The following is a 25,209-nucleotide window of genomic DNA, read 5'->3' as shown; positions in this document are numbered from 1 at the left end:
GAGTGACCGCAAGCGTATTTAGCAACGACAACCGACGACGGTCATCGTGGACGCGCCCTGTGACCCCTCCCCAGGCGTGCACGCTCCACACCGTCCCCCCACGAGTACGGACGCCGGATACCGTCCCCGCGGGCGTGGCTACTTGACGCCCTCGCGGTGACATTCTCGCCACGGATGTAGCTATTCACCTGCCAAGGGGACGGGCCTGGTAACTTCAGGGGGGATGTGTCTTTGCCCCTCCGGGGTCACACTTGCACTGTCCCCCCCAAGCCCCCAGTCGCCTGCCCCATGGCCGTGCAGTCCGAGGCAGAGAAGAAGCCTTCGTCGCTTGAGTATAATTCGCTTTTTAATGAGAACAACGTGTGTAAATGACAGAATGCCACCGCCGTGCGCAGATGGCGGTCACAGAATACCCATCAAATTCCTTCTGCCCAAGGAAGGGCGGGGGGGAGGACGAAGGGGCGCCCGCGAGCCGGCAGCCCCCGGCCCCCTCAGGCCCGCGGACGATGGGGTCACCGATGGCGGCCTGCACACGCCTCCTGAACGGTAAGCAGAGATGGAAAAGCACAGCAGCAATAATACTGGGTCAAGTCCTTCCTCGCGTAAAACATCTGAACTAATTCATCAAAGGTATCAAAAATATACCCTGTAAACCAATACATCATGTACACCTGCCTTTCCTTCCCACCGCCGCGGCAACCATGTGTGAGAACAAACGGTCCGGTCCCTCCGAGCCTCCGCTCACCCCAGACCCCACCTGGCCCTCTCGCCCGCCCATCTGGCCTCACTGGGTCGGCGGCAGTCTCGCTGACCGGGGACGAGAGCGCCGGGGGCTGGACAGCGCCTGTGTCCGTCTGTCCAGAGCGATAAGCGGAATGGGGACGGAGGGAGGGTGCTGCTAGCTCAGTTTAGACTTTGGTTCCAAATGCGTTAAGGGGGGAGGCAGTGGCATGGGAGGTGCGTGGTCATCCTGCTTTGGGTCCCTGGCCGCCCCGGCTGCGTGCGTGTGGCCGCCACACGCCGCCGCGCCCCCTCCCTGGCCCCTCCCCTCCCGAGCACCAGGTAAACATCCCCTGAGTAAGGTCACTGCACAGGGCCAGCCCGGGGCGGGAGTCGTAGTTAAGGCTTTAGACAGGCAAGGATGCCGGCTCTGGACGGACGGACGGACAGGCGCGCAGGCAGACTCAGGGGCTCCTTCCTCGGTGGGGGGGGGGGGGGGTCGGCAGCGGCCCCCTCCTTGCCCGGCTGCTCTGGCCGCTGGCTGGGCCCCGGCACCGCCCCCCAGCCCGTTCTGACGGTCACTCGCTGTCGGAGAGCGTCTCGTACTGTGAGCAGAGCAGCGGCTTGGGCTCCTCGTCCCAGGCGTGGTGGGGACCGGCAAGGGGCCCGCTGCCCGCGGGGAGGCCAGGCGGGGGTGGGGAGGCCATGACACCCGCCTGCAGCCGCATGATCAGGGGGTTGTAGGGAAACGGTGTGGAACCTGCCAGAAAGACCAGGAGAGACGACCGGGAGGCCCCCTGTGAGCTGGGCACTGCCCGTGGGCCCACCCGCCGACCTCGCTGGGGACTGGGCCTCGGCCTCCCACGTCTGGCCACGGTCCCGGCGTGACTCCCGCGAGTGGCTCAAAGCTGCCCACCTCTCCCCACCGACACCACTTCCCCCCCACTGTGCCCGGGGCCAGCTGTCACCGGGACGGGGAGGGGCCTCCTTGCTGTTCCCGCGCCCTCGCCCCTCGGGTCTGTTCTCTTGCAGGCGCTTTCCACCTGGAACCTTCCAGGGGCTCCTTGTGCCCGTGAAGAAAACCCGGCTTCCCGCAACCTGCTGAGCCCATGGGATCGGCCTTCTCCATTCACTCCCCGAACCTTCCCTCCTCTCTGGTCAGGGCCAGAGGCCAGACCACACACTCTGCACACAGTAGGTGCTCAGGCTGCTGGCCAGGCCCAGTGCAGATGCTCCCCCCCGACCCCACCCAGGTGACCTGCGCACTGTGCTGGGGACAGCGACAGGCCCGCCCAAGCATCGCGCCCTGCCGCCCACCTGCGGACGAGGGCCGGTCCTCCCACACGCGGTTGGTGAGTGGGGTCCGGCGGTTGCAGTCCCCCTCCGAGTGCACCGAGGAGACGGAGGGCGGCCGGTCCCCGGACGCCAGGCCCGGGGCCGGGGACTTGGCTTTGCGGCTGCTGGGTCTGCCAGAGACTTTGGCCTTCCCGCCACCACCTGCAGGAGAACACACGGGAAGGGGCCACGTTGGACTGTGCAGACGGCACTCAGGGCGGGGAGCGGGGGGGGGGGGGGTGCTGGGGTGGGTGAGGCCCTGGACGCCTGTCTCCCAGGCCCCCCCAGAGGAGAGAACAGCAGCTCAGCCCTGCTGAGAAGCCAAGGTCGACCAGATGGACAGACCCAGAACCGACTAGGGAAGTGAGCTGAACTACTTTCAAAGCCCCCTCGGGCTGCCCTGAGGCCCACCTACCCACCCAGGGGCTGATACCCCGAACACGAAGCCTCAGGCCTCTGACTTGCCCCTGACCATTGCCCCAGGGCCGTATCAGGGCCAGGAAGGCTGTAGACCTTCCACAGAGAAGCCAGGACCCCTGAGGCCAGGCCTGGGCCCCCATTAAATCCAGAATCTTCCTGGGAGCAGACTGTCCAGGTCGGACAAACGGGCCTGAGGTCTCCTTGCACAGTCCTTGTTCAGATATGCAGAGTGCTGCTCAGGGACGTGGGGCAGATGGGGAGCTGGCCCCTGTGCTCTCCCTGACTCATCTGAGTTTGGGGCTGGCACACAGACACTGGTCTCCTCCCCCTCAGGTCCCAGGCCAGCCAGGGACACACACGGTGGCCCCAGCAGATGCGGAGCCAATGGGCCTGGCTGCCAAGAGCCCAGGGGTCCCCTTGACCCACACAGAGGCGGGTCCTCGCTCTAGCCTGATCTCCCCAGGAGACACAAAGCTGGGCCCGGACGTGGGCCTCCCGGGCACCCGTGTCCAGCAGGGGAACAAGGCAGGGCAGGGCTCGGACAGCAGGGAGTGTTTTTAGAAAAGCAGCAGCTCCTTCAGCCCCAGTGGGCAGGGGGGATGGGGGGGCTGGGGCTGTGCCCGCCCAGCCTGGGATTAGCCGACTCCAGAACCACGTCAAACACACACAAAAACACAGTCACAAGCTCCAAAGCTGGATGGGGTTGGTCAGAGGAACGCGGAGGCGCGAGATTAATGACACCGGGGGCGGGGGGGGGGGGGCGGGGGGCGGACGGGGCGGGTGGGGCTGGAGGACCGAGGCGGGGGAGGCCTGCAGACCTGGCGAGGTGAGTGCGTGTTCGCTCCGTCCGTCAGCAGCGGTTATGGGCATAGCAGCGGGCAGGCTGGCACTGGCATTCAGAGGGTTAAAAGCGTTGGCGCTGAGCGGGGGCTCCTCCCACTGATCATATTTACCCATGAGCGCCTTTCTAATAATGGCCTCCAGCCCCATGTTGGTGCTGGCATGTTCCTGCACCGCCTGGCTTCTGCAGGTCATAAGGCCTGGGAGAGAGACACACACACACAGGGGCCAGGAGGGGCCAGGGGGACAACGGAGAGAGGGGGAGAGAAGCGGAGAGAGGGAGAGAGGGAGGAGAAGAGAGAATACACAGTGAGCACATTTCGGCAAAGCAACACGTTTATCGCCCTATCCCCCCCCTTATTTTCCTGCAGTGGTGATCGGGGGCGGGGGGCTCCCTCGGACTTGGGCCCCGGGGGGTTGGGGGGTTGGGAGGCGAGATGACCACCCCCCCCCCAGTTTCTCCTACCCTGTCCTCTGGGAAATCGGAAGCCCTTCTGCCTCCCGAATCCCAGCTGGGCCTGCATCTTTTTTTAAATTCCAAGTGGCTTGGGAGTGTGTGTGTGTGTGTGTGTGTGTGTGTGTGTGTGTGTGTGTGTGTTTGTTTGTGTGTGTGTGTGTGTGTTGGCAGCAGAAATCGGAGGGACGCCCCATCTGGGGACACACAGCTGGGAAGCCAGGGCAAGCCAGAGCCTGGTCCTGGGTGTGAGGAGTCTGCTCGGGGTGCCTGGGGCCGGCAGGGGCTGAGGAAGAGACTCTGGCAGGGAAGGTGACCCCCGCGAGGCCTGGGACCCCCAGCCCCCCACCGCCCGCCCTCCCCTCTCCCCACACTGGGCCTAGCTCTCCACGCCCCCCCCCCACCCCTCCCTGCCTGGGAGCCACGAGGAGAGAGAGGTGCAGAGACGGACGGTGAGGTGGGGAGGTAGCCATGCAGTTATGTGCGTGCGGGGGACAGGGCAGAGCTGGAGACAAATGCACGACCACCCCCAGCCCGGCCACCTGCTCACAAAGCGGTCGAATCGACAGACCGGTCCCAGACAGGCCCCTGCAGATGCCCACCGCTCGGCCACGTGAATTAAGTAAGCCTGTTTTCATCCAGCAGGTATCCTGCCCCTTTCTCATCTTTCTAGTGAATCATTCCGGGGCCTTTCACAAGCCGGGGGCATGTGTCTCTTCCTCAGCATCTCTGTTAAGCCAGCAAAGCTCAAGCCCCCTCCGCCTGCCGGCCTTGGGCACTGTCTGCATGGATTTCAAAACTTCCACTCTGGTGAACCGTGTGAATACCAAGTGGCCAGGGGACGAGTCTTTCCGACCCCCAGCTCATCAGCCAACTTCCCTGATGGCTTCTGTGAGGCTGAGAGGGACACAGAGGCTTTGAAAAATGTCTGAGGCGCCTGGGCGGCTCGGTCGGTTCAGTGTCCGACTCCGGCTCAGGTCATGATCTCGCGGTTCGTGGGTTCGAGCCCTGCGTCGGGCTCTGTGCGGACAGCTCAGAGCCTGGAGCCTGCTTCGGATTCTGCATCTCCCTCTCTCTCTCTCTCTCTCTCTGTCCTTCCCTCACTTGTGTTCTCTCCTCTCTCTCTCAAAAGTAAACAAACATTAACAATTGTTTTTAAATAAAAATCACAGTTCTGTGTAGCAACTGTTTGCTCCCTACATTTTCTTTTTGTTTTCTTCCTTTCTGCTTCAAACTTGTTCACAGCCAGGGACACCCTCTCCACCTTTTTAGCTGCGTCTTGGCCACATTTTCCTCAGCACTTCAAAAAAAAAAAAAAAAAAGAGAGGTGGAAAAAAAGCCACGTTCTCCAAGAAAGAGCAGGATTTCCAGCAGGGGTGAGCAATCACAGATGTTCCCGAGCCTTCCACCCAGGGCCACAGGTCCCCGATCTGATGGTGCCAGGCAGACAGGAAGCCTGACCATCTCTGGTTACCAAGGCAAAGTCTGATGCAGGGGCTGAGCAGCAGAGACCGGGGTCTGAGGAAACTTTTGTGTGTGGACTAAACTGCTTAAAAAAAAAAAAGCCAAATCGAGTTTACATAGAAGTCTTAGCTTCGCTGCACCGCTGCATGGATTTCTGCATATACGTACACGCCTACGTACTACGCGTCTAGTGCCTGTGTCACGATTTGGAATGTTCCGGAAACACTCATTTCTAACCATATCGTTGGTTTGACCCAACCATCTCCTGCCTGTTGTCCGAGGCTCAGCGAAGCCCCCTGTGTCTAGTCTCTGGGTAGACAGGCGAGCCCCCCACTTGGAGGCCCTGATGACCTCCAGTGAGGATAAAATGCTGGTCTTTCGCTCACCACGTTCCCAGGGTTCAAGGCCCCCGATGGCCCCAGGGAAGGCCCCCCATCTCCCCTCTGCTCCTCTGGCCTCAGGCTCCCACAGAGCCCAGAGGCCACAGCCCTGCAAACACCCCCGGCACCTCCAACCCCCCTAGACAGGGTCCTGCCCGTGGAGGCGCCAGTCCCCAGTGGGCTCTGGGCTCAGTCTCCTCTCACCAGACTTTCGAAGCCAATTCCACAAAGCCCCGCCACGAAGCAGTGGAAACACACACTGCGGCCCCACCAGGGGCTGGGGATCCGACCCCAGGGCCCCCCCCCCAGCCGCAAACCATCAAAGCGGGCTGGACTTTTAAACGCGCGTGTGTGAGTTTTCACCCATCTCTGTCACCCGTCTTCGTTGTTCCCTCAGCTCCCCGGGGGGGTTCGAATTTCTGAGTGAAGCCGATGCTCTCTCTCTGAGAACGCTCATGCGGACCCTGAGCGAGCCTGGGCACACCGAGCGCACGCCCGCTCCCCGTCACACTCCAGTCTCTCCCCCCCGAGGCCCCGGCAGGGACTGCTGCTTCCACACGGCTGTGCGCCCCTAATCCTGAAATCAACACACCAGGGGGCCTTGCGGTGTAACTCCAGTGTAGACTCCCTGCAAAGCCTCGCCTTCCGTGTGAGCCTGTATCCCCACCGCCGGTTTGCAGAGTCCGGGGGGGGGACACAGCTGAACTAAGAGAGGCCCTCTGTCACCATGACTGTGGCTGGGGCGAGGGCCCCAGCGGAGCAGCCTCCGAGGCTGTGCCCGCTCCCCGAGTCTCCTTCCAGGTCCCACACGCCCAGCCTAACCTCCCCAGCGAGCAGCCATGACGGGGGGGGGGGGGGTGGCAGAGAGAGCAGGGAGGGGGCCGGTGGCCGTGTAGCCCGGGCCGGACGCTTACCTGCTCCGGTGATGGCGGGCATGTTGAAGATCTCCGTCCCGGGCTGGCCGATATCTGGAGAGGCAGGCGACAAGAGGCAGGTAAGGCCTGCGGGCCCACGGGTCCGAGGAACGCACCCACCCCCGCACGGTCCCCTGTCTCGTGCAGGCAAGGCGCACTCTGTGGGGAGCTTGTTCAATGTACACAGAGTCAGCAGGTCTGGAGGCCGCAATTCTAACCAGCATTGTGCTAAGGGGCGGAGGCTAAGTTAGGATTTACTTCCAGTAACCGCGTAAGTGGGGAGGAAAAAAATCACAAACACGACGAGTGCTGTGAACAGGGGACACACAGGGCCCTTGGGTGGGTAAGACCCCAATCCCTGGTTCCCAGTAGGGGCTCCTCACAGACCCGCCCATCTAAGTATTCGCCGAATGCCGGCTGTACCCAGGCACTGTTCTGTCCCGGCGGGCACCCGAGGCAGAGACGGAGACCGCCGGGCTCCCTGAATGCGCGGGGAAGGGCCAGTGGGGGAGCCGGGCAAGTACCCCGTGGGTTTCTAGCACCGTGCTGGCTCCCAGCCCCACGGGGGCCCCGGGTTCCCAGGGCAGTGGGCTCGCCGCTTACTGTATTCTGGCTCGTTCCGGTTGTGGGTGTTCAGCTTCTTGTTGATCTCCTGCTTCTTCGATTTGACCATGGCGGAGTTGCTCTCGGTCAGTTTGCTGAAGAAGGCCGGCGGCTGGCTGCTGTTGCCTGGAGATTTAGAGCCCATTCTGCTGCGAAGATCAGAGAACCTAGGTCAGTTTGTTCAGTGTGGAGCTTGCATACCTTGGATGATGGGGTGCTTACTACCTGACCTGCCTTAGAAATTCAGAACCGAGCCTCTCCTACCCCGTACCTACATCTTTCATCTCTTAGGGACCACGGCTCCTGGAATCTTCTCTGTAGTTGACCTATTCCTGGGCTCAGGGTGTCTCTGCAGAGCCCCAGCTGCTCTGGTGGGCCATCCCTGTCTACCTGCAACAGCCCCTGAAAAAACTAGACATGTGCTCAGACCACATCCTTCCCAAGGCCCAGGGACCTGGCTTTCTTTTCTGTCTCCACCCCACCCCCCCCAACCCCCCCGATTGGTGCAGCACATTTAGCTCATGGTTTCTCAGGTCCGCCAGCAGCAGGGGCCTGGCCTGAGCCAGGAGGTGCAGTCCACAGCACAGGAAGCTGCTGTGGACGCCCCTCCAGCCGTTAACCCCTGCTCTGCGGGTCTGAGATCTCTCAGCCGCACACAAGGCCCTGTGGACCCCCAAGTGCACCGCGGTGGGCCAAGGCCACGAGTGGGCCAGAGGCTGAGTCATGAGCATCCCGGGGGCGGAGTGGGGTGCCACGGAGGTACCTGGGCTCTGCCTGGTCCCCGTCCCGGTACAGCAGCGGGTACATGGCGCTTCGGGGATGCCCAGGCTCTGCCATGCCCTCGGGTGGGGACACGGGCTCGATGGCATCCTCACTGCTGCCCAGGGCGGACGTCTTGCTGGGCTCTGGAGACCTGAGCAGAGAGAGGGTCTGTGGTCCGAGTTCGGCGCTCTCTCCCCCGCAATGATGTGGGGGACGTGTCCCTCTCCCGCCCCCTCCCAGCTCTGCCCTCCCCTGAATCTTTCGGCACGGGCTGGAGAGCCACTGTTTCGGGCGTTGCGGGCCACCTGTGGGCTCTGCTGTGTTTCTTCTTTTACAACCTTTTAAAAATGTAAAACCACCTGTAGCTCATGGGTTGTGGGCTGGATTTGGCCCACGGGCGGTAGTCAGTTGACCCCTGCTGCAGCGCATGCCCGGTGCCCCACTGTCCCCCAGAGACGTCTTTCCCGCCCTCGTGGCTCGCTCACGTGGTGCCCCCCTTCGAGTGGCTCCCTTCGTCCTAGAGCTGGGGGGCGCCCTCTCCTCTCCAAGCCCTAGTGCTCCTGGGGGAACCAGAAGCGAGTACGTGTGCCTGCGGGGAGGCTGTGCTCGCCACCCTCGGCTCCGGTTCAAATCCCGGCTCTGCCACTCACTGGCTGTGTCCCCGGAGATGAAGGAATTCGCTTCTCCGTACCTCAGTTCTTTCACCGGTGACATGGGGACAATACCGCCTACACTTCCTGGGGTTGTGGTGAGCATCCCGGTTAACACATGGTGCCTGGAGCCCACAGAGCGTGACGGACGCGTCAGCTATTATCTGTCAGCACCGTGGCCTTGAGCAAACCGCCCGCCGTCTCCCTGGGCCTCAGTTTCTCATCCGTGCAAGGACACCAGGCAGGCCTCGCACTTGGCCGAGCTCAGCCCTCCTACAGCAGGCACCTGACAGAGGTGCCCCAGGAGCTAAACCGCAAGGGTCACCCGCCCCCGACGCTCACCTCTTGCCCCCTTCACTGTGGGGCGAGCCGCGAGCCGGGGCGCCATGGTCCGGGGGCGGGAGGTAGAGGTCACTGGGGGGGCGGCGCAGGTCCAGGACCGGGCAGCTGGCTCCAGGGAAGGAGTAGAGGGGGGCCGGGAGGGGTGCGTTGAGCTGCTGCGGGTGGTGCCGCGTGTAATCCTGTGTGATGACCTCCTGAGGGCCGAAGGTGGGGGGAGGGGTGCGGGGTCAGGCAGCAGCCATCCCTCCGGAACCTTCTGGGCGTGCAAAGGCTAGGCTGCGCTTTGGGGACAGAGCCCGGCTCAGTTCCCGGCTCCCTGGGTGTTTCGGGCCTGCCCACGGCAGCCTCAGCGTCCCCCTGTGCACGGGATGGGGGGGCTCCGTGTCAAAGTGGCGGGCCCTACACGGGTCAGGTTCCGATGGCCAGCACGCGGGAGACGCGGATCACGGGCTCACGCACCAGAGCCTCCCCAGCTGGGTGAGGGGGCGGCTTCCGCATCTGAGTCTGAGAGTCTGGAATCCCTGACCAGCCTGTCCGCGCCAGCCCTACCTCCCTGGTCCGGTCCGCCAGGACTCGGTTTACCCACTAGACCGAGAGGCTGCGTGTGACCCTCCCCCTCCCCCGGGACCTCATCCCCGCCCAGGGCCGGAGGCAGAGAAGGGGTAGTTACGCTGATGTGCTGTGCCAGGGTGACCACCCTCTGGTGACCTTTGACCCCGGGGGCGGTCTGGAGCAGCGGGCTGGACGAGGGCTGGCTCTCGGGCAGCGGCCGCAGGTGTGGGAGGTGCGCGGCCTCACCGCTGAGCTTTCCGGGGCCTGCGGGCGGAGCAGAGCTGGTCAGGCTGGGGGGCGGGGGGGACCCGAGGCGTGAGCCTGGCTGGGGGCGCGGTCCCTGCATCCCGACGCTGCCCTCTGAGCGTGGGGCTGGGCCAATTCCTCGGCCGCAGGGGGCCTTGGTTTTCCCGCCTGTGTGATGGGACAACGGCCGCCCCTGTCTCGCAGGGCTGTGGCGAGGGAGGTGCCGGGGTGAGGCGGGGCGCTACCTGGCTGCTTGTGCCGCAGGTCCCCCTCCAGGTGGCTCTTGTCGAGCTCCTCGAGGTGCTTGGGGAGCCCCCTGTCATGGGTCAGGCTGGGCGAGCTCACGGGGCTGACGGGCTCCACCCCGTCGGGGCTGTAGCTGCCGCCGTGGTAACCTGCAGTGGGCGAGGCCCCGGGTCACGTCTGTGCCAGGACCTGGGGCCAGGGCCACCCCCACCCGGCCCGCCCTCCCCCGCTGGCTCGGGCCCCCAGATCAGACGGGTGCCGCGGGTGGATGGACAGAGAAAGGGAGCCAGACCGGGGCTGCCGGCTGGGGGGGGGGGGGGGGGGCGCATCGAGAAATGGGGGGGATGGGGTGGTGGAGTGAGAGAGAGAGAGGCCGTTGCAGGGAGAACGCAGACGGACACACAGGGAGACAGGCCAAGAGACGGACGATGACCTAGGGACGGGGGGAAACACAGACCCGGATGGTGGGGGCTGTGGGGAGGACGAGTCTCCAGGGAAGGCAGTGCAGGAGTGAGATGAGCGGGGGGCGGGGGCCAGGGAGGGACACTGGGGTCCCAGGACCCGGTCTGGGCCACAGTCCCTGCAGCCCCCCGGGCCGGCAAAGAGGAGCCCTGACAAGGGGCCAGAGGTGGCAGACGGGGCCCGGGACTTCTTCTCCCAGGGGCTGCAGGGTGGAGGTCAGCAAGGACATGTGGGGCCGGGGCATCCCCGAGAGCCCCTCACGGCCCTGGCAGGAGTGCAGGGGTCATTTCTTCCCGGAGAGCAGTGTGCTCCCCTGGCCTCCCAGACAGTCTGCCTCGCGGGCGTCCTCCAAAGCAGACTCACCCACGCGGCAGCCGGCGGCAGCCCGAGCCCCGCTGCAGCCCCACTCCCTCTGCTCCCCAAACACAGGCGCAAAGGTTGGGACACGGGAGGCGCAGTTGAAGTCAAAATCACAGATCCATTCATTAAAGGAAAAAAAGCGAAAATCCAAAAAAAAAAATATATATATATATCATGAGAAAACAATGTGAAATGATGAGGCGCCCCCAAATCAGAGGGGGTGGGCGGCAGCTTGAGGAATAGTCATCGTAGCGTGCAATCGACGAGGACGCGTTTAAAAACAAAATACCAAAACCAACGTAAAATGGGGGGAAAAAAATAAAAAGCAGAGATCTGAAAATATCTTTAGGCCACAAGACGGGGTGGGCGGGCGGCGGGTCCGGAAGTCTTACCATCGCGAGGGGAGTCGTTGGCCAGCGAACCTCCTTCTCGCGGCCCTTTATCGTGAGCAATTTGACGCATGATTATCGCGTCTATGAAGGTGGCCGCTGTCAGGGTGGTCTTACCCAGAGAACGGAGCTCCAATTCCTGGATGGAAAAGGGTTTACTTTGAGTCTTTTCCCGGTGCGGGTCCGCGGCCGAGGCGGGCGGCGCAGGCTGGTCCGGGCTGGCGTGGTGGGGTGCGAGGCTCTTTGCTGGGGTGCGGGCGATGGCCGTGTGGCTGGAGCCGGGGGGCGCCAGGGGCCGCGGCTCGGAGCCTTTGCTGGGGGAGGAGGCGGGCTCCAGCCCAGAGCGGGCTGGGGGCTTGGCAAGGAAGGCGTGGCCAGCGTCCGCACGGGGCCGCTCGGGCCGGGCGACCCTTGGGGCCTCCTTGGGCAGCAAGACAGGCTCCATGAGGGTGGGGTAGACCCCGTCCAGGGTGCCACCCAGAGGACAGTGGGTGGTGGGTGGGAATGTGGCGGCCGGGCGGACAGGCGAGGAGGCAGAGGTGGACCTGGGGGAGGAGAGAAGGTGGTCAGGGGGCTGGAGCAGTGCCCCCACTAGGGGCCCAGGAGGCCGAGGCGGGGCCACTCCCCCACTCCAGCACCCCGATGAGTCCCCACTGCTCGCAGAATGAACCCACCCTCCCGACATGGCCTTACCCACCCCACGTGCCTTCACTCACTCGCTCACTCATGTATTCATTCATTCAGTCCATCGTTCCAAGACTTCTTACTAAACACCTAGTACGTTGTCAGGCACTGTTCTAGACAGTGTTCTAGACCTTGAAGGATACGGCAGCGAATGAACCAGACAAAATCGCCTTACGTTCCGGTTGAGCAGACTACATACAAGTTAACAGAGAAGTTACCCACGCCCAGAGCCTGGGAACCGGTCAACGACAAGTCAGGGTGATGGAGAATGGGAGGAGACTCTCGAGCTGGCAGGTGGGCGAGGGTCTGCTGGGGGCGCTCGAGGAAATGCACGCACCACAGCTACGTGACGAGTTGGAAAAACAGGGGCAAAGGCCCCGAGGGTAGGCGGCGTGGGCGGTTAGAGAACCATGGGAGAACAGCAAGGCTCTCGGGAACTCCGCCCCGGTCCTGCTCCTCTGGAGGGTCACTTGCCTCTTCCTCCAAGCAGCCTTCCCCAACTGCTACGGTCGAGGCCGTAAGCCCCAGGGGGGACCGGCTGGGGAGAAGGAATGCACAAACGTACACTCTGATCTTCACGGGGTAAACGTAATTATCCCCACTTTGCAGATCAGGACGCTGAGGCTTGGATGTGAACCGGCCCGACTCCAGCCCTGTGGCCTCTCCGTCAAGCCCAGTGATGCCACGAGGCGGTGCCCTGCCCTTTGCTGACCCTCGCTCCAGCTGCCAGAGGGAAAGGCTCGATGCCCGCATGACAGTTTCTAACTGGCCTGTTGCCAGTGTGCACAAACCACTTTGTGCTGAGCCATGATCTTGCTCTAAGCAGCCAGGTGCTCCCGCTTCGTGTAGCTGCTGAGTAGTCGAGTCAGTGAGGACAAAGCCAGTGCTGCTGGGAAACGGGGTTGTCATTTTTCCCAACTGGAACTGTGGTTGGGGGGTGGCTATGACTTAGAACAGCCAAATGGCGGGGGCGGTACTCGTATGAATAGAAGCTCTACCTCGGAAGAAACGCCTGCCTCCAAACAGGACTCTGGGCAGGGAGGCGTACGGAGCCCCCACCCCCTCGCATCAGGCAGCTCTGCCCGCAGTCCTGGGGGTGGGGGTCATCAGAAGGGACCTGACCTGGGCCCCCTTATGAGAGTGACTTGACTCTGGGGGGGGCACACATGGCCTAAAGAGCCTCTCTCATCTTAACAGAACCCCCAGGTTTTGTCCAGGCAAGAGGGACACCTCCCCCAAGTCCGGGGAGGACCAGAAGAGTCTCTTCCCACAGCCCCCTCTCACGTGTCCGTCTCCTTTCCACAGACTATCCCTGAACCTGACAACCTACTCACCTGCTCATCCGCCTGCCCACCCAACCTGCCACCCACCCACCCAACTCACCATCTACCCATCCATCCATCCACCTACTCATCCATCCATCCATCCATCCATCCATCCATCCATCCATCCATCCACCTACTCACCTATCTCACTCAACCTACATCTATTCAGTTACCCATCCACCCATCTATTCATCCAGCTCCATCTGTCCATTCACTCACCTGTCTAACCCAACCACCCTTCCATCCAGACACCACCCACCCGCCTATCCATTTCTCTCTCCACGTGCCCATCCCAAGCCAATCACCTGTCCATTTCCCTCCCAAATACTCACCCATCTATCACCTTCACCTGCCCTTCCCTCCACCTACCCATGCATCATCCATTCAACCACCTGTCCATCTGCCGTCCCACCTCCTATTCCTTTACCCACCATCCATCTCCCTACTCTCCCACCCATCATTCTCCTTCCCGTCTCTCTCCCACCAGTGCGCTTTTGCACCCACGGCCCGCCCGCCCGTCCCCTCCCTTGTGCCAACCTGGCCCACCTCAGGACCGTGGGCGTGCTGGGCTCCACGGAGGTGAGGATGCCCTTCATGCCCGTGTTGTGCAGCACGCTGGGTCTCTGCTGGACGGTGTCCTGGGCCCGGGGTGACATGGGCGAGTGCTGGTGGGAGTGGGGGGTGGGGCGGCCACTGCCGCTGCCGCCCCCACCCCCTCCGCCGCCGCCGCTGCTCTGCTCCGTACCTGGCAGGGACAGGCTGCGGGGTCAGGGGACAGGTCGCGTGGCCCATGAGGACCCCCAGAGGCCGGGACAGGGACTTCCGCCGCCCTACCAGGTCTCCAGATGGGCGCGTGCTCCACGGTGGTGGTGGACGTGAGGACCGGCTTCTCGCGCTCCCGGTCGCGCTCCCGGTCGCGCTCCCGGTCGCGCTCCCGCTCCCTCTCGGACGACGAGGTGGTGGCGGGTTTCGTCAAGTGAGTGGGACCCCCTGGAGACCAGAAGTCCTGTGGTTCAGCCCAGCGCTCAGGGAGGGCCGGGGCCTGTCCTCCGGGGTGGATGGGACAGGGGAGGGGTGTTACCTGGGGGGTGGATGGGACGGGGCAGGGGTGTTACCTGGGGAGAGCGGGGAGCTGCTGAGCCGGCTGCTGAAGTGCTGGGGCGCTGTGGGGAGGTAGGCAAGGCGGTCCATGGCGGCGGCGGCCGGTGTGCCCGGGGTCGGGGGCACCAGCACGGGGAGGTGTGGCACTTGGGACAGGTCGATGATGCCTGCGGGAGGAGGTGGGGCCGGGGGGTTGTGGGCAAAGGGCCGGAGGGACCGGGCGCCCCCTCCTGGTTCTGCACCGGTCCCCTCGGGCCCCTCTTCTGGATGCCAGGCTCCCCCAGTCCCACCTCCTTTGACCTCCAAACCCCAGAGGCGGTCGTGCCCTGTGGTGGGCATCCCCACGCACTTGGCTGGCCCTTTCCATTCTTCCAGCCTCCCACCTGCTCCGGTCAGCTCCCTGTATTCAGTCCCCACTGCCTGAAATACCTAGCGTGACTGCTTTTTCCAAACGGACCCTAACTGGTACTTGGTTGTTGGAAAGAACCTTCCAGAAATGTTTCCAGAGAACGACTTGAACGCACTCACAAAGCAGCCACAGGCTGTTTGTGAGTCGAGGGAGCCAGAAATTCACAGCCTCGTATTTTGATCTCTTTTGGTCAGGCCAAGGACCCCCGTCTACACAGAGTTCGCACAGGCACGCGCTCACCTCCTGCGTGTGCATCCGGGACGCACACGCCATCAGACACACCCCCACCCTCACGCTCGCGGCCCACACAACTCTCAACCCCGCGCCAGGTCCGCGTGCGTTCTCAAGGCTGTTCCACCGCCCAGGCCTCTAAGGTGACCGCACCCCACGGCCTCAGCGAGAACACCCGCGTCCTTCGCGCTCCCGAGGGGGCCGGGCGGACGAGGGACGGGGCCGGTTCTGGGGGCGCGGAATGGTGTCCACCCACCCACCCCCTTGCCTGGAAGTGCCCTCCCCACCCACCTCGAGGGCCAGCGGCATAGTTGAGTGCCAGAGAGGATTCGCGGGGCGAGAGGCCCCTCAGCATGTCAGCCCGCTGGGCCATGGCGGTCGCCGCGTTGTGGTGCATCTGCTGCGAGGTGATGTAGTCGTTGATGATTGTCTGGCGGTTCTCCAGCGCCGCCGTGTCGGGGTAGCCGCGGATGAGGTAAGGTGGGTAGAGGTGCGGGTAGGTGGGGTTGGGGGCCAGGTGTCGGGGCAGGTAATAGGCCGCGGCTGCGGGTTGAAGGGGAGCGAGGTCAGGCTGGCTCACCCGCCCGTCGTTCCGCCCCCGGCCCGCGCACCCGACGGCCTCCCCCAAACACCGGCCGCAACCCAGAACTGAGGGGCTACGCGCAGAAAAACCTTGGCTCCCCAAGACAACGTGGGGTACTTTTTATCGATAACGTTCTTTGGATCGAAGTTCCCCTAAAGGGCATCCACAGCGTAGACCGCTAAGATCCCCGAGGGATGCATCCTCTTAAACAGATTTTCAGACGTCCGTTTGAGAAACACTCAGGCACCGCGGCCTCTTTTGATACGTTTGCAATTTTAAAGGCACTGATAAGTTCCACAGGACACTGGGGCTGACACGGGACGAGGTCCCCGGCCCCGCGCTGTGGGGGGTCTATGGGTCCCAGACAATCACCTGCATCGAGAGGGATCCCGCGGGGTATGGAGGTGGGATCGAAGGCCAGGGGGATGTGGCCGCGGTACAGGTCCACACCGCTCACGCCCCGAAGCAGGTGTTCGTAGGGCGAGATGGGGTGGGGGTGGTGCTCAGGCACGGCGCTGTGGGGGGACTTGGCGATCTCCCGGGGCGTGGACGTCAGCTTCCGGTCCTGGGATGCCTTGCTAGATGAGAGGCTGCCTGTGGGGACAGGCCAAGGGGGTGGCGTTGGACCTCTGTGCCACCGCTGTCACAGCCCCCAACACGGGGGCCGCCGGGGCCAGCATTTAGGGGAGGCCACTTGAGGGGGGGCGGCTCTCAGGGATGCAAGGACCAGACCTCCTCCTTCACCTGTTTCTTTGCCTCCGGTTCCTGTGTTCTTTCATTTACCCATTTGCTGCTGTGTTTGTGTTCCTTCCTTTCTTTATTCAAGCAATCGAAAATATTTACGGAGCCTCTATTACAGGCCAAGCACTGTCGTAAGAAATGCAGCTGGCCCCGCCAACACAACAGGCAGGAAACCACACCGATGTGGCGCACTTAATTGCTGGAGAGAAGCGACCCACTGGTCTTCGAGCGAAAATCTCCGCGAGATCAACGCTCCGGGGGACGTTCAAAATGTGACAGAATGTGACCAGAATAGTGGGGGAGGGTCATAAAAGCCTTCCCAAGAATGTGACACTTGAACAGAGACCCGAAGGACAAAAAGAAGCCACTTGGGTAACACTCTGCATGTGGGGGAGGCTTCAGGCAGCGGGGAGAGCAGGTGCAAAGGCCCCGCGCACACTCAGGAACAGAGAGGAGGAAACCCGCGGGCCCGGCCTCTGGTGGATAAAGGAATGTGGTGACCGTGACGTGCAGAGTGCACCGGGCCAGGTCCTACGGGCTGCTCACGGCCGTGGCTAAAAGGTGGATTTTTTTTTTCCCCCTAAATGCAGTGAGGAATCACTAGAAAGATTTAAGCGTTAGAGTGGCGTGACGGGATGTGAATGTTTCAAAGGACGGCTCTGGCTGCATCTGGGACGCAGGATACAGCAGGACAGGAGGGGAGTTGCGGTGGCCCCCCAGGTGGGGAATCACGGTGGTCTGGGGTGGCAGGGAGACGAAGAGAAATCGAAGTGTACTTTGGGGGCAGAAGCCACAGGCCCAGCAGGTGGAAAGTACGCGCCGGCCCGAGGGTGCCCCTGGTTTCTAGCCTAAGCTGAGGGTGGGTGGGGAGGCAGTCCCCCGAGGCAGGAGCCCACCCGGTGCCCGCACCCCACCCCCCCACCCCCCACGCACCCTCTTGCAGGCGTGGGGTGGGCTCCCGTGTGGTCACCGGCGAGCCGCGTGGGAGGTGGCCGGCGAAGGGCGCCCCGTGCTCCTCGTAGGCCAGGGGGCTTTGGCGCGGCTTGCCCAGCTCAGGCACGATGACCGGGGCCCCCCGGGTGATGGAGCCCCCCGAGCTGCCGGCTGCCCCCGGCCGGCCCTTCAGGCTCTCTTCGTAGCAGGCGCGCTCCAGCGCCCGGGCGTCGGCCATCACGTCCAGCGGGTGCACGGGCGGGAACGTGCGGCCGGGGCTGCCGATGATGGAGCGCACGTCATGCTTTTTGGAGCCGGCGGAGGACGGGCCAGTGTCATACTTGAGCGGGGTGCCCTGGGGAGACAGGGGTGTGAGCACCGGCCGCAGGACGTCTCTAAGCCTCAGTTTCTCGGCCACGAAGCAGGAGCGACGGCTCACGCCTCCAGGGGCAGGGGGACGAAGGGCTTTGCTAAACCTGAGATGAACGCACGGGTCACCGCCCTGTCCGTCCCTGTCCTGGCCCCAGGGCCACCAAGCTCACAGGCCAGCCATGCCCGGAGCAAGCGGGGACCCTCCGTCGGCCCCTGGAGCCTCGACACCCCCACTCCTCCCACTGGTCTGGGACCCCCTCCCCCCGCCGGCCCACTCGAGGTCACTCCAGGAAATTCAGCAGCAAAACCCAGTCCCACCGCCTGGTGCCCAAGGCTCAGAGGTCAGGGCTGAGGTCTGTTTGCTCTCCGGCCAGAAGGGGCAGCTGAATAAACAGGGGGTCATGGACCACAGTGCAGGCTGGCCGCCCCGGAGAAGCCCCCGCTCTGTTGACACAGCCTTGGGAACCCGGGGTACAGCGGGGGCCGGCGTCTGTAAGCAACAGAACCCTGGGTCTACTCACGAACGTTTTCGTCACTTGCGTAAGAAAGGGAAAGAGATACCCTGCTTCTAACGAGGATACTGTAGAGTCAGACTGGCCTTCCTCTGGGGTCCACGGGCAAGTCTCACCCAGGCCCCTGGCGGTGGCTACTGTCCCCACTGCCTCATGGCCACGCAGCCCCAGGGACGGTTCCCACCATCCGTCCTCCTTCCGTCCGGCCACCTCTGACCACGGGAAGGGACGGTGGTTTCCACTACCGGCTCCTTGCACAACGGGAGCTGATCGTGCCCTACTGGGCTGGGGCCCCCTGGGCAGCCGGGGCCGCAGGGGTGCAGCAGGCTGGTGGGGGAAACGGGACGCCGAGAAGCAAAGACGTTGCAGTTTAGGAACATCTGGGTTTCACCAACTGCCATTCACTTGCTGTGTGACCCTGGGCAAGTCACTTCACGTCTCTGAGCCTCCATTTATGCACCGATAAAACGAGACCCTCAGAGCGTGGCTGCAGGGGCTAAACTGGGCACGACGCGAGGTGCTCAGGCGGCACCTGGCCTGTAACAAAAACCCAGACAGCAGCAGCCGTTCGTTTTCACGGTGAGCTCGGGGACTGTAGCGGGCTGCCTGGGCTCTCTGGGCCTCAGTTCTTCCAGCTGAAGAACGGGGATAATGGCTACAGACCCCACAGGGCGTAAATACAATTCAATGAGGTCACGGATATAAAGCCCTCAGCACAGAATCTGGAACGCACGCGGCAAAGGGTCAGTGGTGAGCAGCTGTGTAATCTCGGGCAAGGTATCCACTGAGGCGAGCCTCAGTTTCCCCATCTGTAGAGGCCAGGGAAGGAGCTGTCCTGCCCAGCCGGCTCGTTACCTGTGTGATGGAGCCCTCCTTGAGCGGCCGCGGGGCCAGGGGCAGCTCGGGCGTGCGCCGCAACTCTTCCCGGGGAATCTCGTGGATGGAGCGGCCGGCCTCCTTCACCGTCGCCACCAGCCCCTCGTGGGCCGGCTTCAGCTTCAGGGGGCCCAGCGCCTCCAGGGGCCGGGCCTTGTAGGCCTCGGCCAGGTCCCGTGGGGGCGGGGGCGGTGGCGGCGTGCCCTCGCGTTTCAGGAGCTTGGCCTCCCGACGGAGGTAGTCTTCCTGGGCCTCCACATAGGACCGCGGGATCCCTGCCAAGGAGGACAGGGCGCTGGCCCTCGGCTCTGCACCCCACCATGCCCCGTCCTACCCTGGGGTCTCCGCCCTCCAGTGATTCTGGAGCCAGACGACCTGGCTTCTAATCCGCACTCGCCGTGTGGCCTTGAGCACATGACCTGACCTCTCTGAGCCTCCGAGCCTCAGTCTCTTCACATACAGAACGGGACTACTAATCGAAACCCCTCACCGAGTCGCGCACGTTCAGGGAGATACCGCAGACGGAAAGCACGGGATGGGGCCCGTAGCAGGTGGCTGGCCACCGACCAGCCGAGACAACGTGGGTGACGTGATAACGGAAGCTGCCGGTGAGTGCCAGCAAGCGGTAAGGCCAGCCTCACACGACAGCACCGAAGCGGCACGTGGTGAGTACCGAGCACAAAACAGAGGCTCAGTAAACCTAGCGAGGGCAGGGCGGTGGCTGGTAATCTGCTTTCCCTCTACGTTTCTAAGGAGCAAGTGTCCCTGCTCTCCGTTTCAGCCCGTGCCCGTACAGCTCGCCCCCGCCCCCGCCCCCGCCCGTCCGGAGGGAAACCTCTGAGCGCTAGTTAGAGCTGCCCCGAGGGCAGCGGGCGGCCGGACGCCGTGGGGGCGGTGGGCGGCTGGCACCTTGTGTGATGGAGCCTCGGATGTGGTGCTGCTCCTTGAGGTGGTGGGGGCTGTGTCGCTCCGGCGGGATGGCCCGGCCCATGAGACCTGGAGGGGGGCAACCGCATCAGGGTTACGTGGGTCCCGTGGCCACTTGAAAGCAGCCCCCAAGATGATGGCGGGGTGCTGGCACCGGACTCTCTCGGGGGCGGGAGGGGGGGCCGTCACCGCCTCCAGACCGACCCTCAGCCAACCCCAGCCCCAGGTTTCCTCTCCGGAAAATCGGGCCAACCGTCCCCGCCCTCCCTCCAGGGGGCGCTCTAAGGCACTGAGTTGGGAAGGCCCCCCCACCCCGCCCCCAGGTCCCGGTGCCCACCTTCGATGCCGGCAGAGGAGATGGCCCTGCTGACGCGGCCCTCCATCATGTCGTAGGTGCGCTTGGGGGCGGCCGTCTCGTGCGGGGGTCCGGAGCTGCTCCTGCCGTCCTCCTTGGAGCACTGGGACACAGATATACCACCTGGAAAGCAGACCGCGCTCGTGGCGGGGGGCTGGCGGCCCACAGGGCCCGGGGACAGGAGACGCGGCCCCGCCACAGGGCCCGGCTGAGCCTCGCGGGGAACCCCAGCGGGCAGTCCTGCCAGGGCCTAAGCCCCGACCCACCGTCTCAGGGGCTGCCTTCGGCCACACGTGGCCACGTGGGTGTGCACGCAAACACGTCTTCACACGGGTGCCGGCTTGAGACACGAACAGCAGCGCACACGCGTGTGTGAGCAGAGATCCAGCAGCAGCGTGTGACCATTTGTGTGTGCACGTGTGGGCGTGTGCACGTACACACGCACGCCGAGAACGAAGCGAGGCCGTGCGTGCAAATGTACCTGTCTGCCTGTGTCCTTGTGCACACGTGTGTACAAGCGTGGACGCGCCTTACGAGTCCACATGGGGAGAGTGTACAATCTGGGAGGGCTGGCCGTGGCACACGTGGCCTTGCTAAGCCGGGAGAAGCCCAGAGGGGCCCCCCAGACAGGCCCGGGGTCTGAGAAGACAGAGGCCCGGCCTCGCCCGGCAGGCTGGAGCCCCGCCCACAGCCTCTCCCCCTCAGGGCGGCTGAGGCCGGGGTGTCGGAAGTAAGCTCCCCACAGCCCTAGGCCGCCCCCCGAGAACAAGCTCTGCCCCCTGTTCCTACACGGAGTCCGCTCCAGAGGCTACAGGCCGGCGGCCTGCAGACATACTGGGCTGCTTTTCTTGAGAATTAATCGCTGATGTTTGAACACGGTGGTTTCAGACCAAAATGGGAAAAAAGTACGTGATATAAAAGGACAGATCAGCAGTGAGCTGGTGGCCTCCCATCCACACGGGGCGACGTCCACCACTGTCGCACCACAGTCGCCGTCTGGGCTGCCGGGGGGCCCGTCCGCCGTCCCTGCCCCCTGCCGCCTTCCACCCGGCCCGCCGCCCTCACTCGCCACGCAGCTCCAGGAAGCACATCAGGGACTCGAAGGCCTCGTGTGCCCGCATTCTGCACATGACCACTCGAGAGCCACAGGGGCTCAAGAACCGGTCCGGGGACCCAAGCGGAGCCTGTGCCCTCCCTGCCCACATACACCTCGACCCCAGGCCCCCCTCAGCCCCTCCCCGGACCCTCAGCCACACGCTGACGCTGGCCCCAAACACGCAGCCGATGGCCCGTCCCGCGGCCACATGGCACCACCTCCACCCCTGGCCAGCACCGAGGGGGCGGGCGGGCACAGGCAGAAGCAGGCACAGAGGAAAAGAGATGCCCGCTCGCCAGAGGAGAAATAATTTAGGGCCCTGCAGTGCCAGGGACTGAGCAGAGGTGAGTGCTCAGTGCTGAGAGGGGCGCCCGTCAGCTGCGTTCTGCTCCAGCACCCTGGGTGCCCGAGGCCGCCAGGAACCTCATATCCCGGCTCTGTACCCCCAAGCGCCCCCATGCAGGCTGCCTTGGCTGTGGGCCCTGAACCCAGAAGGGGAGAGGGGGCGGAGGCAAGGGGAAGTGGAGGGTCACTCTGGCCATCACCTCCCGCTGGTCCCCCGTGTGCTGCCGATCAGAGCTCAGTGTTGGCCAGAACTGCCAGGCTTCCGCTCTCTGGCCTCAGTTTCCCCACTCTGCTCTGGCAAGGCTGGCCACAGCCTTTAGTTTCCTAAACTGTAAAGAACTGAGCGGAGGTAAAAGGGAGACCAGCCCTCACCTGCTGCTGGCTTGCATCCTGCAGGGACAGGGGGGTCACCACCTCTCTGGTCACGCTTCATGCTGTCACCCAGCCCCGGCTCCCGGTGAAGCCACCTCAATGGGCCAAACACCCTGCTCCCCCGATCCCAAGCCTCCTGGTCTGTCGAGGGGCCAGAGGGTGGCCAGAGAGAAGGACCGCTGTGACTATACATCCGTAAAATGGGGATGAAATGCTTCTCCCTGGTTCTCGACCACTCAGGAAGGGCACCAACTCCCCAGATCTGTTTTCCAAAGGCATCTGGCTGCCTTTTTACCCCCACCACGTTTTTCTGGACCCTCCTCTCTTGAGCAGCTCTAGAAACACCAAAGCCTGGGGTCTGGTGGACAGGGCTGGAGGGGTAGGTTTCCAGCACTCACAATCTGCATCTCACGTGGTGTCCTGAGAGCTCTCTGAGCGGGGGGCTGCATCCGCTGGGCTCCCCATAAATACCACGTGGCCCCACTTTCCTCCAGCGCCCCCCTCGGCCCTCCGTCTCAAGGTTCTTTCCCAGCACTGATAGACTCCCACGGACGGGAAGGAAGGCCGAGGGCCTGGCTGGCCCCAGGCCGCCCCGCCAGCTCCTCGGGGCTGTTAACAACAGGACTCACCCTCGTAGGACAGGACGTGGCCCTTCTTGCCCTCGTAGATGACGTGGCCCTTAGGCAGGCTGTCCTCCCGGCTGCGGTCCAGACGACTCGGGCTGTCCTCGCCGATGATCCTGGTGATGGTGCCTTTGTACAGGACGTCGGCCGGGGTGCCCTGCGGGCACGGAGCGGGTGAGCCCCCGGCAGGCTCCACACGGGGGTCCCTCGGGCTCGGCGGGCACGACGCGGGCGCATCCAGCGTGCACACACGTGTGCCCTCCCAGCGCACACACAGGCGCATGCACACGTGCTGGGTCCACCAGCGCACACGTGTGTCCACCCACGTGCTGCTCCCAAGGCGGAGACAAAGCCCGGCGGAACAGCATCACATCAGGAAGGTTAATCCTAAGTGTGCTTGCTGAGCGCCCGCCGCGGAACGGAAACCATCCGGAGCCCCCTCTACCTACTAACTCGTTTAATCCTGGCAATAATCCTAAGGCAGGCACGGTCGTGATGCCTATTTCAGACGGGGAAACTGAGGCACTGAGCGGTTAGGTGACTTCACCCGGGGTCACCAGCTAAGGAGGGGCAGGGCTGGGATTGGAACCCAGGTCGTCCGGCCCTGGCGTCTGTGTTCCAACCTGAACTGTATGGGTTTTACTTTCTCAGAGCCCTGACGTGTTAAGCACCGACAGTAACTAATGGGGGTGCTGAGATCCTGTCCCTGTACTGTGCCTGTGACCGTGGGCCAGGCACCCCGGTTTCCCAAACCAGGGTCTGTCAACCCCAGCGCTATGACGCGTGGGGCCAGTGTCCTGGGTGTGTGAGATGCGTAGCAGGACCCCCAGTGTGTATCCGCTAGATGCCGGAACAGCACCGAGCCTCCCCGATCTGCCCCTCTCCAAGGCGTAACAATCCGAGATGTCCCCAGACGTTGCCCAACGTCCCCTGGCAGGCAGAGCTGCCCACAAAGGAGAACCACGGCCATAGAGTGAGCTCTCCACGAGGGGAGGTATCCAAGCAGAGAGAAGACAGCCACAGGGAGTGCCATCCTGCCCTGGGCAACCTCCGAGAACATGAGCGTGGGGATCAGGGTACGATCAGGTGAGCGTGGGGATTAGGTACTGACCCCCAACCGGGTCAGACTGTTGGATGTCAAACAGCAGCTGTACAAACGAGTTGCCGGGTGGCCTGGGTCCAGTCACTTTGCCTCTCTGAACCTCAGTCTGTACGTCCACAAAACAGGAACAACCTCTGCATCTGTAATTCTCAAAGGCGCTTGACACAGACAAGCTCGCCCTAAATTGAGACGTCTCTTTCCTCCTTTTCCTAAGATTACTGGAGCCATTTCACAGATGTGGGGGTCCCACTGAGTGCCAAGCCCCGGACCAGCGAGCCCCGAGTGTCCCCAGAGAAACTCGTCTGCTGAGATACATCCCCCCCTGCGAGCTAAGGGCACGCGCTGGGCTTTTCCTGCATGCCCTGCATTGCGAGGAGGGGACAGGAGGGCGCTCTCGATGCGGAGGAGCTCCCCAGGCTTCCCCCAGCAAAGGCTCTGGCCGGGGTCTCCCCGCCCCCGGGAAGCATCTGTGCACAGTGCGGTAGAGCTGGGGGATAACTGGGCGTCCCACCCGGGGCGCCCAACAGGGCCAAGCTGTCAGGACAGGCTCCTCCAGAGGCGGCTGCTGCCAGCACAGCCCTTAGCCGGGTGGGGGCGGGCACCATCAGAACCGGGCCTGTGACCAGGCCCCTCTCGGGCAAAGCAGTGGCTGAGCAGACACCACAACGGATGGTGGGAAGGGGCTCTGCTGGAGGCACCGAAGGCGGTCCGGGCTTCAGCAGAGGACGGGACGTGAAGGGCTGCGGACGCTGCCCCTGGGGACGACGCATGGGGCAAACCCGTGCGGGCGGGGAGACTGTTTGCCTACGGCCTGTTTCGGGGACGGGAGCCTGCAGCCTCCCGGAGCGGACCCCAGCGAACTTCGCTCCCGGGGGCGGGAGGAGCCCCAGGGAGGACAGCGCGCCGGGGCCTCCTCCAGCCTGCGAAGGGGCGTCACGCCCGCTGGGTTCACGGGCGCGTGCGCGTGCCTGTGGTCTGTGCCGGGTTTCCCCGCCACCACCCGGAAGCGAGGCCGTGGGAGCGTCTGACTCCCACGTGTTCTGGCAGCTGTCACCCTCTGTGAAAAACAGCCGACGGGGTGTGAGTGACCGAGACAGCGTGGGGTCACAGCTGCCGGGAAACCCGGGGCAGGTGGACTCCGAGGGGACCCGGAATTCGACCTTTAATCACAACCGGCCCCTTGAGAAAGACTCCGGGAGGAGTGCTTTTCCCCAGAGGGGAAACCGAGTCAGGAGGGGCCGTCCCCTGCTTGAGTGAGTGGGTGGCAGAGCGGGGACCTGAACACCCCGGCCTGACTTTTGCCCCGGGTGCTCGTTCTTTGCACTCAGCGAGGCTGCCTCAGCTTTCCTTCCCCTCTGTGGTCTGATCTGAGGCCACCGGGGTCGAAAACGCCTCACTGCCGCCCAGCCTATGGCGGGACGCGGCGCCTCTAACGTGCGTGTGGGTGGGGCGGGGGGTGTCGCGCGAGCCTGTCTGTGCACCC

General features: G+C 63.7%; 1 protein-coding gene across 28 annotated transcripts in view; it reads right to left on the bottom strand.

Annotated features, from left to right (window-relative positions):
- Positions 1 to 330: 330 nt before the first annotated feature.
- The window catches only part of NCOR2 (nuclear receptor corepressor 2), a 213,716-nt gene continuing 188,837 nt past the window's right edge, over positions 331 to 25,209 (bottom strand). For 12 of the 28 annotated variants that reach the window (XM_086681460.1, XM_086681458.1, XM_086681464.1 and 9 more), the window contains 21 exons: positions 22,631 to 22,781; positions 20,171 to 20,311; positions 19,816 to 19,902; positions 18,886 to 19,181; positions 17,147 to 17,501; positions 15,845 to 16,066; positions 15,181 to 15,432; positions 14,264 to 14,416; positions 13,983 to 14,138; positions 13,686 to 13,893; positions 11,143 to 11,684; positions 9,928 to 10,077; positions 9,555 to 9,700; positions 8,885 to 9,078; positions 8,584 to 8,667; positions 7,894 to 8,043; positions 7,131 to 7,279; positions 6,528 to 6,581; positions 3,294 to 3,515; positions 2,038 to 2,217; positions 331 to 1,480 (listed from right to left, as the gene is read on the bottom strand). In XM_086681460.1, coding sequence (XP_086537586.1) covers positions 1,299 to 1,480; positions 2,038 to 2,217; positions 3,294 to 3,515; positions 6,528 to 6,581; positions 7,131 to 7,279; positions 7,894 to 8,043; positions 8,584 to 8,667; positions 8,885 to 9,078; positions 9,555 to 9,700; positions 9,928 to 10,077; positions 11,143 to 11,684; positions 13,686 to 13,893; positions 13,983 to 14,138; positions 14,264 to 14,416; positions 15,181 to 15,432; positions 15,845 to 16,066; positions 17,147 to 17,501; positions 18,886 to 19,181; positions 19,816 to 19,902; positions 20,171 to 20,311; positions 22,631 to 22,781 — 4,074 coding nt within the window. In that variant the 3' untranslated portion in view covers positions 331 to 1,298. The remainder of the gene's footprint in view (positions 1,481 to 2,037; positions 2,218 to 3,293; positions 3,516 to 6,527; positions 6,582 to 7,130; positions 7,280 to 7,893; positions 8,044 to 8,583; positions 8,668 to 8,884; positions 9,079 to 9,554; positions 9,701 to 9,927; positions 10,078 to 11,142; positions 11,685 to 13,685; positions 13,894 to 13,982; positions 14,139 to 14,263; positions 14,417 to 15,180; positions 15,433 to 15,844; positions 16,067 to 17,146; positions 17,502 to 18,885; positions 19,182 to 19,815; positions 19,903 to 20,170; positions 20,312 to 22,630; positions 22,782 to 25,209) is intronic. The other 16 variants (XM_086681478.1, XM_086681477.1, XM_086681480.1 and 13 more) reach the window with 11 other exon arrangements.

The sequence above is a fragment of the Puma concolor genome, chromosome D3 (genome assembly GCF_028749965.1).
Source record: "Puma concolor isolate L17-30 chromosome D3, mPumCon1.1.hap2, whole genome shotgun sequence".
Classification (NCBI taxonomy): Eukaryota; Metazoa; Chordata; class Mammalia; order Carnivora; family Felidae; genus Puma; species Puma concolor.
This window is presented reverse-complemented; position numbering and strand designations above follow the sequence as displayed.